Source organism: Etheostoma cragini, chromosome 5, assembly GCF_013103735.1.
Source record: "Etheostoma cragini isolate CJK2018 chromosome 5, CSU_Ecrag_1.0, whole genome shotgun sequence".
In the NCBI taxonomy this organism is placed as follows: Eukaryota; Metazoa; Chordata; class Actinopteri; order Perciformes; family Percidae; genus Etheostoma; species Etheostoma cragini.
In genome coordinates, this window is record NC_048411.1 from 15,104,868 (window position 1) to 15,122,653 (window position 17,786).

At 39.4% G+C, this 17,786-nt stretch overlaps 3 protein-coding genes across 3 annotated transcripts in view; all 3 read right to left on the bottom strand.

The window, feature by feature from the left end:
- Window positions 1-1,502: 1,502 nt before the first annotated feature.
- Window positions 1,503-9,122, bottom strand: LOC117945228. Its single transcript, XM_034872600.1, has 6 exons — window positions 8,929-9,122; window positions 6,584-6,987; window positions 6,273-6,429; window positions 4,707-4,826; window positions 3,914-4,004; window positions 1,503-3,347 (listed from the first exon to the last, which is right to left on the bottom strand). The coding sequence occupies exons 1-6, from the start codon at window positions 8,978-8,980 to the stop codon at window positions 3,149-3,151; spliced, it is 1,023 nt and encodes a 340-aa protein (XP_034728491.1). The 5' UTR covers window positions 8,981-9,122; the 3' UTR covers window positions 1,503-3,148.
- Window positions 9,123-12,213: 3,091 nt separating this feature from the next.
- LOC117945216 (arrestin domain-containing protein 3-like) lies at window positions 12,214-15,356 on the bottom strand. Its single transcript, XM_034872571.1, has 6 exons — window positions 15,018-15,356; window positions 14,704-14,761; window positions 14,473-14,620; window positions 13,573-13,669; window positions 13,184-13,440; window positions 12,214-12,897 (listed from the first exon to the last, which is right to left on the bottom strand). Exons 1-6 carry the CDS (start codon window positions 15,271-15,273, stop codon window positions 12,451-12,453), a joined length of 1,263 nt encoding a protein of 420 aa, XP_034728462.1. The 5' UTR covers window positions 15,274-15,356; the 3' UTR covers window positions 12,214-12,450.
- A 943-nt stretch (window positions 15,357-16,299) lies between these two features.
- The window catches only part of LOC117945019 (arrestin domain-containing protein 3-like), a 4,334-nt gene continuing 2,847 nt past the window's right edge, over window positions 16,300-17,786 (bottom strand). The window contains exons 6-7 of the mRNA XM_034872255.1: window positions 17,655-17,682; window positions 16,300-17,606 (exon numbers count right to left, since the gene is read on the bottom strand). Coding sequence (XP_034728146.1) covers window positions 16,885-17,606; window positions 17,655-17,682 — 750 coding nt within the window. The 3' untranslated portion in view covers window positions 16,300-16,884. The remainder of the gene's footprint in view (window positions 17,607-17,654; window positions 17,683-17,786) is intronic.

Consider the following 17,786-nt stretch of genomic DNA (forward strand, 5'->3'; position numbering starts at 1 on the left):
CATTTCCTTTAACCAATGTGATGAAGATTTGAACAAAAACAACAAACCTGTTCTCACAAAGCTCTTAGCATGTTTCTTTCTAAAATTTGAAAAAAAACAATGAAGAGTATTCATTATGCATTACTGAAGAAAAAAACAAAAGATGCCAAGTAGGCTGGGCTAATCCAGGTTCCTTAGAAACATCTGTTTATTGTTGCTCTTGTTCATCCACCTTATCTGTTCCCTTTAATCTATGTCGCATACTAAAATGTCATTCACACCCGTTCACGAGGCAAAGGGATTTTTATAGTTTCTCTTTTGCTGATTGGTATTTAAATAGAAAACACTTTACTTTTCTCAAAAGGGCAAGATGGCCTAAAGAATTCTGCATCATCAGGCAAATGTGTAACGTGGTCTAGCTGTGCCGCTTAGGGATGAGCGGAAATAACTGTGGTACTTCTTAGAAACCACTTTTTTTCCAATAAAATGTTATACAAGAGATTTTGTAATTCTCTCATGTCACAAAACAAAAAAGGAGAGCAATACATACAACGGTTTATTCTTTAAGTTTAGAGCAGGGATCACTAAATCAATACTACTTGAACAACAAAAAAATAAATTGTTATGAAAGAACTTTTACCAGAATGAAGAAACCACAGACTGAAACCAGATCTGCTAGATATTGACAGGGCTAAGTGTCTCCTCTCACACACACCTTTTATTCATACTCCCACCATCATCAGACATGTCTGGGCACTTACAGTACAGCCTGTCTATATTTTGACTGTAACGCTTTCATTATGATTTCAGTTTGAGCACACTGGATTTGAAATGAAACATTGACATCAGCATTAAGGATGCTTGGGCGTGTTCACATAAACCACATTAGATGCACGCTGTAGTCTAGTGCAGTGGCGAGGGACAATGCTATGGTTATAATCCCTACACTGTTCACCCTACACTCAAATGACCATAATATGAAATCAACACTTAACCCTCATAGGAATTTTTATTTCAAAACAGTATAGTATACAGTATACAGCCAAGACAAATATGAAAACGTGTTACTTTTGAATAAGAATTAGGCATGATCTGTGTTGCAGCTCTTTATCAAAATTTAAGTACAGTATAAAGTTATCAAAGTATGATAAACCTTATGTCCTAATGATATAGTTTACACACAGATTTAAGGCCAATCACACAAGAATATTAAACAATTGTTGATTCTAAATAGTTTCTTTGCAACAACAACAAAATGTAATAGGGAAAGAAAGAGAATATTGTTTTTGTCATCAGGCATTTGGATGTGGTTTGGAAAGGTTTGAGATGCCATGTCACTTCCATGGTGCTCTGCTGTTCATTAGACTTAGTTCTCTCTCATTAGTATAAACACTACCAGCAGGGGAGACAGTGTCAGCTCTAGGTTTGCTGTGCTAAAATGTATACGAAAGCACATTTAACAGAGGCAGAAGTACTTGAACTAGCCTACCCAGCAACACCCATGCCCCTCCCAAAAAACAGCCTTTGGTTTTCTGTTGTAAACAGGTTCCCGTTGGGAGGTTTCCGTGCCACAGGGAATGTCATGTTCTCTGCAAGCCTGATCATGATAATAAAAACAGTACAAGTCAACTGTGTGTGTGTGTGTATATATATACAGTATATATATACAGTGTGTATCAACTTTAATTTGCTAGTACACAGTATGAACATACTTTTTTGTTAAAAGACACTGCACAAATTAGTGGATTATCAAGATGCCACATACAAATGCAAAAAGTCAATACTGATAGTTAACAAAACAATCTCCACTGGATGTTCTGGATAAAATGTACAGCTTCCCAGTGAAATGTTTAGATTGAGAGGTCCCAAAATGGAAAGTTCAAACATCAAGGTTAAAATCTCAAGTGGACCTTAAGGGAAGATTGTTTCTTCAACTGCTGTTTCCAAGGAGATTTAATAGCTCCAGGTTGGTTATAAGCACTGTCTCTATTAACAATTTAAATTATTAAATGTTGATATAATGTCAGTACCAAGCAAAGTGCATTACAGTAATATAGTATACTGTGTCAGTCAGACTACAGACATGTCCTACGTACATCTTAGCTGCATTATATAGTTATTATATAGAGTAAACCCTAAATAATACAGAATACTGTTAGGAAAACAACTTTCATCAGTCAGTGTTTCCTGCAACACATCAAAGTTGCAACACAATTGTATTATCCTAAAATAGCAATAACAGTAATCAATTCAACTTTATTTTTAGTATCAAATTGGAACAAGAGTTATCTCAAGACACTTTACACATAGAGTAGGTCTAGACCACACTCTATAATTTACAAAGACCCAACAATTCCAGTAAATTCCCCCAAGAGCAAGCATTTAGTGCGACAGTGGCGTGGAAAAACTTCCTTTTAGGGAGAAACCTCGGACAGACCCCGGCTCTTGGTGGGCGGTAATTACCATTAGGGGGGCGGGTCTCAGGAGCCGATGTATATATTGTGGTATGTTGTAAGACATCATGTTAAATGACAGATAAACCATCTCTAAAATGCATGCAGACATTTAACATTTTTGAAAGCAATTATGTATCATCTAAAGAGATTTGAGCTAATCCTACAGCACAACACTTTCTTGAGAAATTGGGGCTAGAAGATAGTTAAGACAGAACAAAAAATTAGGTCCCTAAGTATTTCTCTAAATAAAAGCCTAAGCTATTGTGTACATTCTTGAGTGCTTGATTTTTACCTATATAAAGCCGAAAAACAATGACTCAATTCTTATTTGTATTACTCAAAAAAAAATTTTTTTTGTCTTTTAATCCAACAAGGACTACCTCAAATCTCAAACAGCAGAAATCAGGACTCAGTATTTTGGAAAACTTATGGTCCTACATACTCAACCTTTTCTATTCTGGCAGCTTCACCACAGCTTTTATCTTCCCGTGGCAGCCAAGTCTTACAGAAACGGTCTGATACTGATCCATGAACTTTCCCTTTTATGAAACCATTTGCTTACTGTCATTTCTATGCCAACAGAAACAACAAAAATACGTATATGGCCTTTTGTCTTTCTCATTTTTCCCTCCATTAGACACACACATAACCTTGCCCAAGAAACCATGCGTGCTTGCATAAAAACACCTATGTTCAAAGATACAGTACAGCCTTCAGGCCTCGTAAAGAGGAGTGACAGTGCCATCTTTCCACTCAATCAGGATTTCTCCTCGTTGTAAAGTGGGGGAGGAGTGGGGGAGGCGCATGGCATGCTCTGTCAGCAGGGCTCTTTCACTGGCTGCTGGGGACCCGGGAACACTCACCTCTGGCCTCGGAGTGTATGACTTCAGAACACACACCACCTTCTTCCTCCTGGCACAGCAAGACCGAAAAAGGACAGAAAGTGGGTACAACACGTTGCTTTGTACCACAGCTCCTTGAAATGTTATGCACAATATTTCTTCCATTCTCTCTGTGTTCTTTTTTTTGAATTTCCATTTGAATTTAAGAGATTTGTATTGGATGTGGGTCTCCAAAGTGGCGGGTTAGGTAGACCTGTTATGTCTTTTCAGTGTGGCCCTTATCCGCCTTCTCTTTTGTTTCCTGTTCTTGTGTTTCAATAAATGTATTACTCTGAAATGTCAAATGTTGTGAAAAGCCGGTCGCACATCACACCAAAGTGATGCCTAAAATTGATAAGACTAAAGAAATAAACAAATGTATTCCAATCAATTAAACAGAAACAAACAAGCACATCATAGCCTTAGAGAAGATTGTCTCTTTTACCATATGAATACTTAATTGATAAGCAAAATGATTATACATTTATGGAATGTCGGTCAATAAATGAATGCAGCCACTTATCTTTTCAATAATAAATATATATATATATATAGACAAATATGCACACTTGTGTGTATTGTGTGTGTTGCCCTCACCTATTGGCGTAAGCACTGAGGATAAGAATCACAGTCCCCAGGACCAGAGCCAAAGAGCTTAGCACCAGCATGGTTATCTTCCAGCCCATCCCTATGTACACACACCAAGCAACACGTCATTTTGTATTTACCTCTTTCTAAGTTATGATTCTACTTCATGCATTTGTTAAATTTCTGTCAAGACCGAACATAAAATATTACGCCCATTTGAAAGACTTTTGCAAACACTGGAACACACCCAGCGTGAACTCTGCTCTCAGTTTCACATTCCTCTACCTCCACCTAGTGGTGGAAAAGTAACATATTTACTGGAGAAGGAACATTGCCGCACAGCCGCGATAGAGAGAGAGAAATAGATCGATAGATCGATAGATCGATAGATATTTATTGATCCCACTAAAATGGGAAATTACAGTGTTGCAGCAGCACAATCAGTCACACAATACAGAATGTAAATATAAATGAAATACTAGGATACAATATACATGAAATAATAGTAGGAATAAATACAAGTACAAATATTTGAATATATACAAGTTGAGAATACAAAAATGTGCCACTTAAATAGTATGATAACAGGTTGCACTTAGTTCAGTATTGTGATGTCTCAGAGTCTTATCTAGCACCCAGTGATGACGTGTTAAAAGTTTTTATTGCCTGTGGTAGGAATAATTTCCTGTAGATTCCCTGTGGATTTCCTGTATGTCAGCCTCCATAACTTATTGCGTCATCAAATATTTCCACTGATAAAATTAGACATACATTCAATACTTTATTGATTTACCAAACTTACCGTAGTCCGTACGGAAGAAAACCATGGTGGGTTCTGCAGGGGATTTGGTGCTAAGGGCCCAAAATGGCACATCCATTACAGGATATGCTTCTGAGACCTCCCCGGCCATTATACCTCCAACTGGAAGTGGAGAAAAAAAAAGAAACAACTAAAAAACAACACAAGAAGCAAGGACCAACACTCAAAATTTGCGATTTGAGGTCTTTGCCCTTTTAATGAAAGAAGTGATAGTTACTGTATGTTCATTTCACGCAGGACCAGCCCGATATGAAGACAACATGAATCAGCATCGTGGCCCTGCTGTGCTGTTGCCTTCCAGGAAATAACTGATTCAAGTCATGGCGTGACTAAATTAGATCCTCAGGCTAAAAGCTTATATTATCTAAGGACAGGACATGGAAGAATGCATCATGTAACTTTTCAATATAACACATAGACTTTTAAAACACAAAAAACATAGATCTACAAGTGCTCGTTTTATGCTTTTTGGCTTTTCCCCTTTCCTTTATCTTTTTTTTGGCTTGTAATAGGTTTACAAAGTGAAAAAGCCCAAAGTCCACCCCAAAGGGACTTACCATCTCCGACAGAAAACACTGTTCACAAACTGTTCACAAACTGCTCTGTTGTAGTCCAGGCTTTACTTCCATGACGAACATGCGTGACTTTTGTAACACACGTTAAAATGCCCTCCTAATTGCTAGCGTGACATGCCCTCAAACTCTGCTTCTGACTGGGTAGATGTACTCACCTAGCTAGTTACCTGAAAATGAGCATAATATGAGCACCCTAAAACAATATATTTGTGGTTTTGCATGTTTTAGCCCACAGAGAATAGGTTACAAACATTTAGTCTTCTTAATGTCAATTTAAAAAAATAATAAAAATGATAAAAAGAATATATATAAAATATGGTTTTGCTATGGTGTAAAAAAACTTGCAAACGGTTTCAAAATGTTCTTGGAAGAAGTAACCCATCACAATGAATGGTAAGATGGGTATCCTGTAAAGCTCCTAGAAATCCAAACATTCAAGCTTTGAGGATCAGCAACCCTTTCTATGCAAGAAAAATGACTAGATTCATTATCCTTTCAGCTGGAGAGATGTTCACCTCCCGGGCCCTGCCGGGTGATCTTGAGCAAGGCAGAGTGTAAATTGGAATTTCCTCATTTGGGATCAATTAACAGTATAAATTAGTATTATTAAATCTCAAATCTGATGATTGAGATGTTGGTAACAATAACGTCAAGCATTCACACTGTTACCGATGAAGTTTGTAATTAAGGGGGGGTTTAGCAAAGCTACTGGCTGGCTCTTTATGTTACTTTTATTAGAGCCACCAAATCATTCACTCTGCAGAGGTGATTGGCTGCAACCTGCCGTCCCTGCAGGACCTGTACCCAGCTGGGACCCTACGACTGTGTCCCTGGACACAAACTATAAAACACTTTCCAATCAGGACCAAAACCTCATGCCACTAAAACATCCCACAGACACAGAATATAAACCTTCAGATTCTGTCAAAAGACAACATTCAGTAAACTACTACTAGATTTGTTAGGTCCTTACATTGATCCGCCTGTCTTTGTGTATCAGAGATGGCACTTGGAAAAATCCCAGGTTCCAAAGATTTACCCAGATGGTGATGAGATTGGTGTTGGTTATGTTTGCTGGTTCTCCCATTGCATAGTGTCTCGTTGTCAAGTGTCCGCCACCTGCTGCCAGGCTGGTAGAGGTGAGCCAAAAGAACATCCAGCTGGCATTAGACATTTTATAGACTTAACTCTAAACATATTCTACAACATACATATCCTCCCAAGTTTTTAGATCTGATAACGGTAATCCGATCAAGATGCTATCAGATGTCACACTAGTCTTACCTGCTTATGTTCCCTCGAAAGGAAGACCAAAGTAGATTCTTGTGTGGCACTAAGATGTAGCCCCCTTCCTATCAAAGTGAGGTGTCCTTTTTTGGAACAGGACCACGCCTGGCTGCTTGCCCCTCTGCCTGTCCCCACCACTGCCACTCCGGCATCAGATTCGTCACTTCCAGCCGGAAAGCCGCAGCGCTGCAGGAGGACACCTTCATACTGCTCTCCTGGTGCAGTCAGACACTCCCCAGTGAGGTGATTGCTGAGAGCCTGGCTCTCTGGTAGCCAACGCCATTCTTGTAGGGCCGAATATGGGCTGCAGTCACCCAGGGATACTCTGCCTCCCAAAGTTCCCTCATGCACCTGCAGACATTTACCCAGCAGCTTGTTCTGAATCTTTAAGCCACACGCCTCTGTGGAGGGAACATAAGAAAAATGCCTCGTCCTTAAACTCATTATAATAACGTTAAATCACTCAGCCACTGTTGCTATTGGGGAGCTAGGTGTAAAGGTAAAAACTGAATTAGGTCAAAGTCTGTTAAAGGTGCACTAAGCGATGTCACAAATGTTTTAGACTAGGAGATTTGTTGTCACATACAGCAAACATCTTCTCAGCTGAGCTGCCTGTCCCCAGAACGCACTGTAAAAAAACGGGGTCTCTGAAGACAGCCCAGGGTCTCCAAACGGCAACAAAAACAAAATGTGCCCACCTGCACCACGAAGCATCCATAAACAGTGTTCCAGCTTTCCAGCCAATAACTGAAAAGAAGGATTTGGGGTTGGGCGTGTTAGTGCGCAGAAGGGGAGTGGACGGGATGAGGAGGAGGGAGCAAAGATGTAAGCATCTCCTCTCTAAGCAGAGCTTCTATGGCGCAACTTTGATGCTGATAAGCCATCACCTTCCATTAGCATTCTGACGTTCATTTTGGTGCCACTTTGACAGAGAATAACTTTACATCTGAAACGTTTAAAGACTCTATTTGTTCATTTCTAAAGACAGATGACAATGTAGAAAAGGCTCCATTACCTTATACCTCACGTTATGGCTAACAATTGTGTCATAATCAGTCTAATTATTGTTGTAGAGTAAAGGAATCACCGTATAGCACAGAGTAAGCTCACGGACATTTAGGACTTAAATTAGCTGTTTAGGTTTAATTACTAGTGTTAACTAGCATTTTAGTTAGCAATAATTAGCCAGTGCCTGTGTTATCTCCTCATATATACCTACATTCTCTGTCTCTGCAAGTTGGGAATGATTGAGATTTGTCTTAACACAGATAGCAGGAGACACGTTGCTCACGTCACGTCGTCAAGCTCAGTTGGAGGCTGCGCAGTAACGCTCAGCACTAACGCAACAGAGCTTCTTATCGGCAGGACGGATACCGACACTTGTCTAATGCTAATATCCAGAGCAATGGGATCTGTTGGTGCATTTCTTTAACCTTCTATGAAGGAGGGGCGTTTTGTTTGAAAATACCTCTAACGTCAACAAGAAGTAACGTCGCCCAACATCGCTTAGAGCACCTTTAACCTAAAATTTCGGGGGTCATGCAATTCAGGAAATTTTTGTTTAATTTATATAATATTATAGGGCAATATGTACAGTATCTGATATTATTTTCTGCAAATCCAGGAACCAACGTTGTTAACGTCACTGAGGTAAGATATTGGGGAATTTACAATGTGCATAATATGCTATAACTTTAGATGAGGCAATATAGCTAACTAGCTGGGAAGTGGGAACATGAGAGCAATGGTCCCATGGGAAAGTAAGTTAGCTAAGTAAACTTTCTTTGGTTTTCGGTGTGTGTAAATATTAGTTACTTATAGTAGTTAAAAAGTAACCTAATTAGTTAACCAACTAACCAACTAATTAGCTGTAATCGGATCAGCATACAACTGAAACAAAAAAAACATTTACTGCAACCCAATTTTATGTTTATTTTAATGTTTTTGAGTACCGTTAACTCCTTTTAGCCAATACCAATAAGTTTGGCTAAACAGGTTACGTTTGTTGTTTAAATCAACATACTCATTCGCGTTTTACTTAGCTTTAATGTAACTGTAAAAAACGTTAACTAGCTTTAACATGAGTTGGAAAGTCGGCTACGTAGCTAACGTTAGCTAATAGTTTACATCACCTAGCATTAAGCTAAAATACGAAGAACAGTAGGCAATGGAACTTTGACATTTAGCTAACGGTAACGTAGAAAACGTTGACATTTATTACGTTAGTGGGTGTTTTCTTTGGCTTGGAATCGCTGTATTCTCAATTTTAGTCATCTGAAAATCAAACAACCAACTTCGTTATTATATTAGCTAGCTAACTTCAAAAGCATTAACTTTCTTACCTTGGAAAATGACTAAGACAAGCAAATAGACAAACGGCAGGCTAGTTCCCATTGCGATGGCGATGCCAGGCCCAGATAGTTTGGGGTCTCCCGTCGCAATTCAGCCTCCAACAGTAACAAGTGCAAGTGGGCGGTAACAAAAGTTCCTTCAACCTCCCTCTATGCATCCATCACTTGGACAAAGGAATGGAGGATCCATGCATTTCTCTCTCCTCATAAATCTTCGTTGCGAATTTACTTTAACATGTTTTGGTAATGTCTAGGAATCAAATCAATTGCCTGATATTAAGGATGACTTTGGTTTTTTTGAAAGGCTCTTGCCTATTGCTATTTATGCTCTCAGCCTTTACCAGTAGGTGGTCATCAGGCCTTTTTGATATGAAAAAAAAAGAAATTCCCGTTGGCCACTGTTTATGCCGTGCTTATTTGTTTACTGTTTTGCATATTCTGTACTCTGTTTTTAATATACAAAACTCTTGGACACAACTTGTTTACCACTATGGCAGGCAAAAAAAGGTGTTTACAACCAGTTTGCTACAACTCCATGGACTACCAATTAGATTTAAAGAACATAAATCTGTTATAAGGAGAAAACAGTGTTCCAAGCTGAATAGGATCGCCCACTCGTTACTGTGAGGAATGGGACAGCTTTTGGGGCCTGCACGGTCACATGATGTTTTTCTCTATGATGATGCACCAAAGAGTATGTGAAAGGCCTTGATCAAAATAAACAACTTTTCTAGCAACACTTATTTTTATACCAGTAATATTAAACACATTACATTTAATATTTAAATTACGTTGGGTTTTCCTTCAAATGTGACCCGTTATCAAAGTTTTTACAAAAGAAATAGGGGTTTCTTTCAATTAAATTGCCTGAAAATAATTATTTAAATTATTTCCAAACAGCATCCTGAATGATGTTTGACATAAACCAGCCTGTGATCCTCTCAACATCCTCTGATCTTAACTATTAGTCAAAATAATTCATAATGTCTGCTTTTTTAATTCAAAAAGTAGGTACAACGCCATATACATTTGGTTTATTGAACTTTTTTTTTTTTTTTAAAGCTTTGAAGACACTGACAAAACCCAAATGTTAAAGGTCGACTTCAAAGACAACATGAGGGTTAAACAATCCACAGCCACTTAAAAGGTAAATAAAAAACTGAAGTTTCCTTTTTGCCTGCAACTCATACAGTAACTTGTTCTCTATAAAACATTTGAGGAATTGTGAAACTGTGTTGATAAAACCTACATATGTGTTGCAATGTCTCGCAACAATGCACTCGGTCAACAGCCCCGGTAACAACATAAACAACAACAGAGACACATGAGACTCCAGGATTAATCTTAGCCTGGCTGTTAGCCTGCTCTGGACCTGGCTAGTCGCAAAGAATACATCTCCATGGTTACTTGGCTGGGTTTAATTCAATCTGGTTTCGTGCAACCGAGTCAAAGCTAAAGTCATCCAGGATAACTTGGGCCCCAGAGGGCTGTTGCATAAAAGTAGAATAAAGAAATCCAGGATAAATGAAAAAGCGCAAGTGTCGAAAAGTGACGCATTCAGTCGGTCCGCTATAGTCTTTTTTTTTTTTTTTTCTCTGTTTAACAACAGCCAGATTTCCCTTTTGCACATTATATTCTTCCCCTCCTCGTTACTTTCCATTAGAAGCTGCTGCTCATTGGGTAAAACATATGGGGCATGCATCTTCTCTATCTCTGCATAAGGGATTAAGCCGGGATTATCAAGTTGTGTGCAACTTGGTTGCACAAAAGTAGGTTGAATTAAACCCAGCCAAGTAACCATGGAGATGTATTCTTTGCGGCTATCCTGGTCCAGAGCAGGCTAACAGCCAGGCTAAGATTAATCCTGGAGTCCCATGTGTTTCAGCAGTCTCAGCTGCCGCCCTGATCCGGAATAAATGTGTTTAACAGTTATTCCGTTGTCTTCTGCATGTGTTGTGCTTTATTTTTCTTAACATGCATTACTTGTCACTGATGTTGTCACAAGTTTGATTTAAACCCTACCATTGCAGTTTAGAGGGTTTGAAATGGTTGCACTGGCAACCAGATGCGGAGTGGCAATCTGTGGGCCGGTAGCGTTTCGAGGCGGGGAGGGCCGCTCTGACAATAGTTATACATCGGAACTTCTTAGCAACACCATCCGGCTGCCTGGTGTGCTGGCGCTGCCCACAGCCGATGCTTGCCGACAGACCTGTGCATCGTTTCAGTGTCCTCTCTCAGCGTCGGTGGTCTACGCAGCTCCAGGTTCATAAAAGATGCGCTCCAGAGAGTCCAAGTGGGACGATGCTGCTATATTCCCAGAGGACATTAATGGCAGACTGGTCAGAGAGCAATACATTAAGGATTTTCTTGTCGCTTGTCCTTCTCTAATACAGGATAGTTTGTGTTAGTCCTTAATATGTAGAGCTAATGTTTTTTATTAGGTATTATAGCTTACTTTGGTTTCATAACCTTCTCAATTAGTCTCACATCACTGGACCAAAAACGTGGCCTATACATGTATACATATAGTGTAGTTTTCATTAATCACACCGGGAATGCCACAATGCTTCTTAATCTTTTTATTTTGGAGGTGTCATTTGTCAGAAGAATTAAAAAAAACAATATTTTATATATATATATATATATATATATTATATAATATAACAAAATATTAATTATCAATAATAATGTTTTACATCTATGCTTAAAGTATGAATTGAAGTCACTTACTTCTTTTTCTAGTTTTTGTCCCTTTCTGATTGTTCTGTATGAACATTAATTGTAGAAAGGTTTTTAGGATTAGACATACCGTTATCTTATAGAGATTTGAGCATGTGGTTGTAAAACATGTCCTTTTGTTGTGAATAAGGGTTTGAAATGAAGCCTAGCCCTTAGGGTCCATTTCCCGAGGAACATGAATTCCCTCTGCTCACTTTTAAGGCAAAGTAAGCTAAATAATACATTTTATTCATATAGTGCTTATCAATGGTAGGCTACTTAAAGACACTTTACAAAAAAAACAGCACATTTAGAACATAAAAATAAATACAGGAAAAAAAAGTGCAGTAAACTTGCTCTTATCCCAGCTATCTACACCTTGCTTGACGTAGCTTCACCTTCTCAACCTGGCTCGGCAAACATGCAACCGATTACACCGCGATGAGCAGATCACACTAAGCCAAACTGCACTTTTTCAGTTATCCTGGATATCTTTGTTCTACTTTGGTGCAAAAGGCCCAAGCCCTTCAAGTCAAGATTATTTGTGCAACAACTAGCATTAACAACTTTTTTATTAATTTACAAAATACAAAAAATACAACTGACTGATGAATGGAAGTCCCTGCAATCCAACATAGGTTATTATGTATCCCGGTCTAAAATTCCCAGACTTTATCACAGAACAATAGGACATGAATTCGTTGGCCGTCCTGTGTCTTACATTTCCAACAATTTGGTATGTCTTTCAGACCAATTCTAAACAGTCTGGAGGGAGATTTGTGTTCTTTTTGAAGCTCAGCTTTTGTGCTCTGACCCAGTCCTACCGAGAGTGTCTTGAGAAGGGTAAAAAAGGGACATATAAGAGGGAGGATCTTCTTCTCCTAGAGGTGGAGCTGTAGGGGCTTGTTGCTGCATTAAAGATGGAGCTGCGGTTGGGAAACCAAATGGAGGGGCCTGTTGTGGCCATTGATTATCACAGCCACTTATGGTTCCACTTTGAGTGGGAACTGGTGCTGGGTACCCATAAGCACCTGAACCTGCAGGTACAGGATAAGGACCAATAGGAAAAGCAGGGGGAGGGAAGTCGCTGTAACTTGGGGCCCCAATAGCCCCAGCTGGATAGGGACCCATAGACACCACAGGGGGGGGGAAGTCGCTGATCCCCCGGGCAAAGCTAGAAGGAACTATGACCAGCGGAAACACCACCTCTGGGTCAATGGCAAAGCTGATATCCAAATACACCTAAGAAACAGAAACATGTGAAGAAGTAAAGTATGTCTACATCAGAGACGATTAGAATCAATTAAGTTGATCATGCTGTCAATTTTCAGTTAATACACTGTAAATGATAATAAAGAATTTCATACAGTAATTGTATAGCTGTTGTGCTGTTACGATGTAGTAATAATGATTGTTGAAGTGTGTGAAGAAAAGAATTGTTACAATTACTTAATCTCCAATATTTGCAAATGAAAGCAATTCCTTTATTTCTGAGTTGATGCAACATCGCTATTTTGTTATTTCATACCTTGAGGTAATGGTCAACTGAGATGATTTCACAATGCTGGAGTGTGGGAATGGCATTGGCAGGAATCGTCAACTGGCAGGAGACAGTTTCCTCTGAGTTCAGTGGGATAGTCTCTCCAACTATTTTGCATAGCGTTTTGACAGAAGAATTGGTGGAGCCACTGGCGCGGTACACTGTCTTCTGCTCTAAACGGAATTTGGGCTTCACTTTTTTGGAAGAGGAGTTGCAAATCTCGGCAACAACCGATAAAGTGTCCCCTATCAAAAACAAATCAGAAGATCTTATTATATACATTTTTATAGAAAAATGTTACCTCACAAATATTGTAGGATGCATTACACATAAACATACTATATGTGTAAGCATGTAGTGAGCTGGGGGGACTGCACCTGGAGAGCAAACCTTCGTGTTGACGGTAGCAGAGATTTGGACCTGTCCTTTGGAGAAAACCCCAATTTCTTTAACCATGGAACCAGATTGGGGACACTAGAACAAAATCAGAACAAACATTTCACATCAATACAGCAATTAACATGGCTGAAATTCAAGTTCAGGAGAAATGTTGCTTGCTGTCAACCTTTGAATTAAGCCATCCTTGTCAGGTTAACTTTTTAATGGCGCAAAATGATTGGTCCCTGCATATATAGCTCTAAAATTGAGTTCCTATATGCTCTCTCTTGACTGCAGTTTGTGTAGTTTGTGGGTATGTAAGTATGCACTACTGTGTTGAATTTCTTTAAACAGCATATTTTGTTTGTTTGTCAGAGACAAATTTCCTTCAGGACAATAAAAGTCTGTCTTCGCTCTAATGGGCCACATTGAATGTTGAGGAAACTATTTTACTTACTTCACACTGGAAGAACTAAAGCAACTCAACCCCTTCACTGTGTATTCAAACTGCTTTATGGTCTGCGTGTGTTTGCTCAACATATTGCATGTGATCACATCCTAGACACTCTCAGATTACAAAAGGTCCTGCTGCATGCTTCTTGCATAATATAGTAGGTTATACTGCTGTAATGTTAGCTCTTTTTCCATGCCAGTCTTCATGAAAAAACTTCACACACTGTAACTCTTTATTGTTTTCTTTCCCTCAACTCCTCTATTCCATTCTTCTAGTTGTACCCAACTGTCTTCAGTCTTTACCCATGTGACTTGGGATCTTAAATAGTTGTTTTTTTGCTTGTTTGTTTTTTACAGCCAGAAGCTGCGGCACAAATCATAAAATATTCAAGTTAATTTGGCAAGTGGAAATATTGTATCAAATTCATAACATATATCATATTTACCATTACTTGGCTAAGGGGTAAAAAGGACTTTGAAACGAAATTGAGCTCTTTTTGTACTTGAGAAGTCCTCAGCCAGCCCCTGGGCACCTTGGCTTCAAGCATGTAGACAATCCTTCCATGAAACCCCTTGAAGGATGATGGCATATTCCTGTAAACCAGAACAAATGCACATATTTGTAAAAGCAAACAATGACACAGAGTACATGCTATGCTATAGAAATACACACGTACCCCTGGGGAATGTTAAACCTGAACTTAAAGCAATGGAGCCCTTGGGGAAGAACAGTGCCTGCAAATGGAGTGAGATTGATTAACACTTCATGTAAAGTCCTCATAACTGACAGAGCCCCCACACCTAGAGACATAAAGGCCTAAAAAATGCCCCAAAATATAATCTTTAAGAATTAGCAATACGGGTAGCATACATTGTTACACCATTTTCATGGCTATAGGCATAATGGCTACGCCCCTCTTATCAAGCTGACGTCCTTAAAAACACAATAAACGTAAAGCATATCACAAGCTGACACTTTTATTTGGCCTACCTTTGGAATTTTCTGCAACTAAGTACTCTTTAAGTTTAAAGTATCTCTTGTGCGCCGTGTAAGTTGTCTGGTCGTCTCCGCTGCCTTCCGACCAGCTGACGTTCGCGTCCCCTTTCGCTTTCACCACCACACTTTTAACTTTGGTTTCTTTCGCCAAAGTAAAAGTGACTGTGCCTGTGATAGTGTCTCCTTCAGAAAAAGTCTCCTCTTTGTTGAGAGCCTCACAAGCCAGGCATAGGTCCTTAATCGGAGACATTTTAGATCTATCGGCCAACCACGCTTCCCAAACTTGTGGCTGAACAGTACGACACTTGGACTCTCTGCCTTGGCAACTGGGCGTGGCTTCGCCCGAAGACTGACGTCACAGAAAAGACATGACAGTTTAACCATGTATTACAAGCATTGACTGTAAAATAATTCAATTGACAGTATATGATTACAACAGACGTTTAAGCAATCCAGCCAGGTAGGATAACAACATATTGCACAACAGGCTTATCAGTTTTACACACTGTAAGTTGACTGTATAAAATGTAGCTTCAGGGATCTTATTAAGTGTATTATGCATTGTACTAATTACAATGTGTTAATTAATACGCTATTTAATTGGTGCAAGTGACATTTGAAATCATTTATGAAGACAAAATAAAGAAACAGGTCAACAGGATGATATTTTTTAAGCGTTGTGCTACCCTGTTGCCTACGAATGCAAACATGCAACATAATTCATTAGTTATAACAAATAGTTCACACTCACTGAAAGTTTCAGAGATATTTTCACTGAGTTCTTTATTCAAATTTACAAATCAGAGAAAACACTGGCAGTTTGAGTAGAACAAATCGGATTTGCAAAGTACTGTGTTATTAAATAGAAGTAGTTGTCTGGTATCACTGGTATAAATATACATGTATAATTAGCGTCTTAATTGACTTTAATAAAAAAAAAAAAAAAAATAGACCCATGTCTCCAAGCAAAAGAGTGAGGTAGAGAAGGCCGGTATAAACTATAACACTGAATACATAATCACTGTAGGCACTTGAATTGAACAAGGCTCATGAAAGACAAGTCCAGAACAACACAGTAAGTACAATCATAACAAATATAGAAAGACAAAATTCAAAATTGGAAAATTATTTAATAAATACATTAGGATAATAGGGATGCAAAAGAAAATACAATTATGTAAAGCAGTTACAAGAACAAGTTTTCAGGTTTAAAACCAGATTTCCTACATGTCTAAGAGGCACAAGTGAGTTGATTTAAAGAAAGTGCTGTAGTTCTGTAAGGCAAGATGGCAGTTTACCAATGCAAACCTCATAGATAAAGAGATATGTGTGTGTATCACGTCTTTCTTGGACAGAAGAACACCCAGTACTTTCATATAAAATACAATGATGTGTGTCATAGACATGACTGGATGTGAATTTCAAGGCAGAATGATAGACTGGGTCCAGAGATTTAAGAGTTCAACATGATGCAGGTCTATAAATCACATCAGCATAGTCCAAGAAAGACATGAAACCTGCTTCAGTACCCCTTTTCCTACAGAACATGGGCTACACCGTGCATCCTGATGATTAAGGTTTGAGTAAGATAGTTAAGTAAGATATGTTAGCAGCTGGACAAGCCAATTAGCAACCTAAACTGACCAGAACACTGCCATCGCATTCAATGCAAAAGTCCTATTTTCATTCACATACTAACAGTAAATATGGCACTAGTGCCATTTATATTTCACATTCACACTTTTAATATGAAGTGTTAAAGACACAGTATAGGTGAATGGATTCCAAACTATCCTTAGCATTAGTAGTTTACATCTTAATTCATAAACCGATTCAGTCATTAAGCAATGCATACATTCTATCATTTTGCAACAGATTTGTCAGTAGCAGAAGATGGGAAAAGGAGTGAATATGCTGGAGGGGCTTCATCCGATTGAGACAGGAAATCTGTGTTCATTACTGGTGCAGAAGGCAGCAGGGTGTATGTCAGAGCAGTTGGGGATATGTTGAATGCTTGAGGAGGAGGGGGAGATGGGTGGATCTCTGGGGCAGGTGGGGGTGGTTGGAATGTTGGGGCAGTAGGGGGAGGGTGAAGCACAGAAGACGATGATGAAGAAGAAAATGGAGATCCATACAGAGCAGCCAGCGGCGGCACTGGGTTATTGTAGCCCCCATTTGTGTGTGCCGGCTGAGCAGGGTACACACCTGGGGGACCAGGATACGCCGGTGGGTTATCTGGGTGCACTGGTGTTGGTGCGGAGGACCTTTGGGCTCCTGGGTAACCATAACTGCCTGAGTGTATGGATACAGGATATGGACCCATAGACACCGCAGGGGGAGGGAAGTTGCTCATACTCGGGCCCCCAATAGCTCCAGCTGGATAGGGACCCATAGACACCGCAGGGGGAGGGAAGTCGCTCATACTCGGGCCCCCAATAGCCCCAGCTGGATAGGGACCCATAGTACCACCAGGCTGAGGGCCAGGAGTTAAGTCTTGAGGAATAATGACAACTGGGAAAATGACCTCTGGATCGAAAGCAAAGCTGATGTCCAGATACGCCTGAGAAAAAAAAATATGACAGCCTGTTTAGCACATTATGCTCTACTTTTAAAATAGAATAGCAAGAGAACATCTGACAGTCACAATAAATTTGGAAAACTTTTAACAGTATTCAGGGTCATCGGTTTGACAAAATCTGTTGTTTTACAAAATAATGCTTGCTATGCTTTACCGCACCCCCCCCCCCCCCCCCCCCCCCCCCC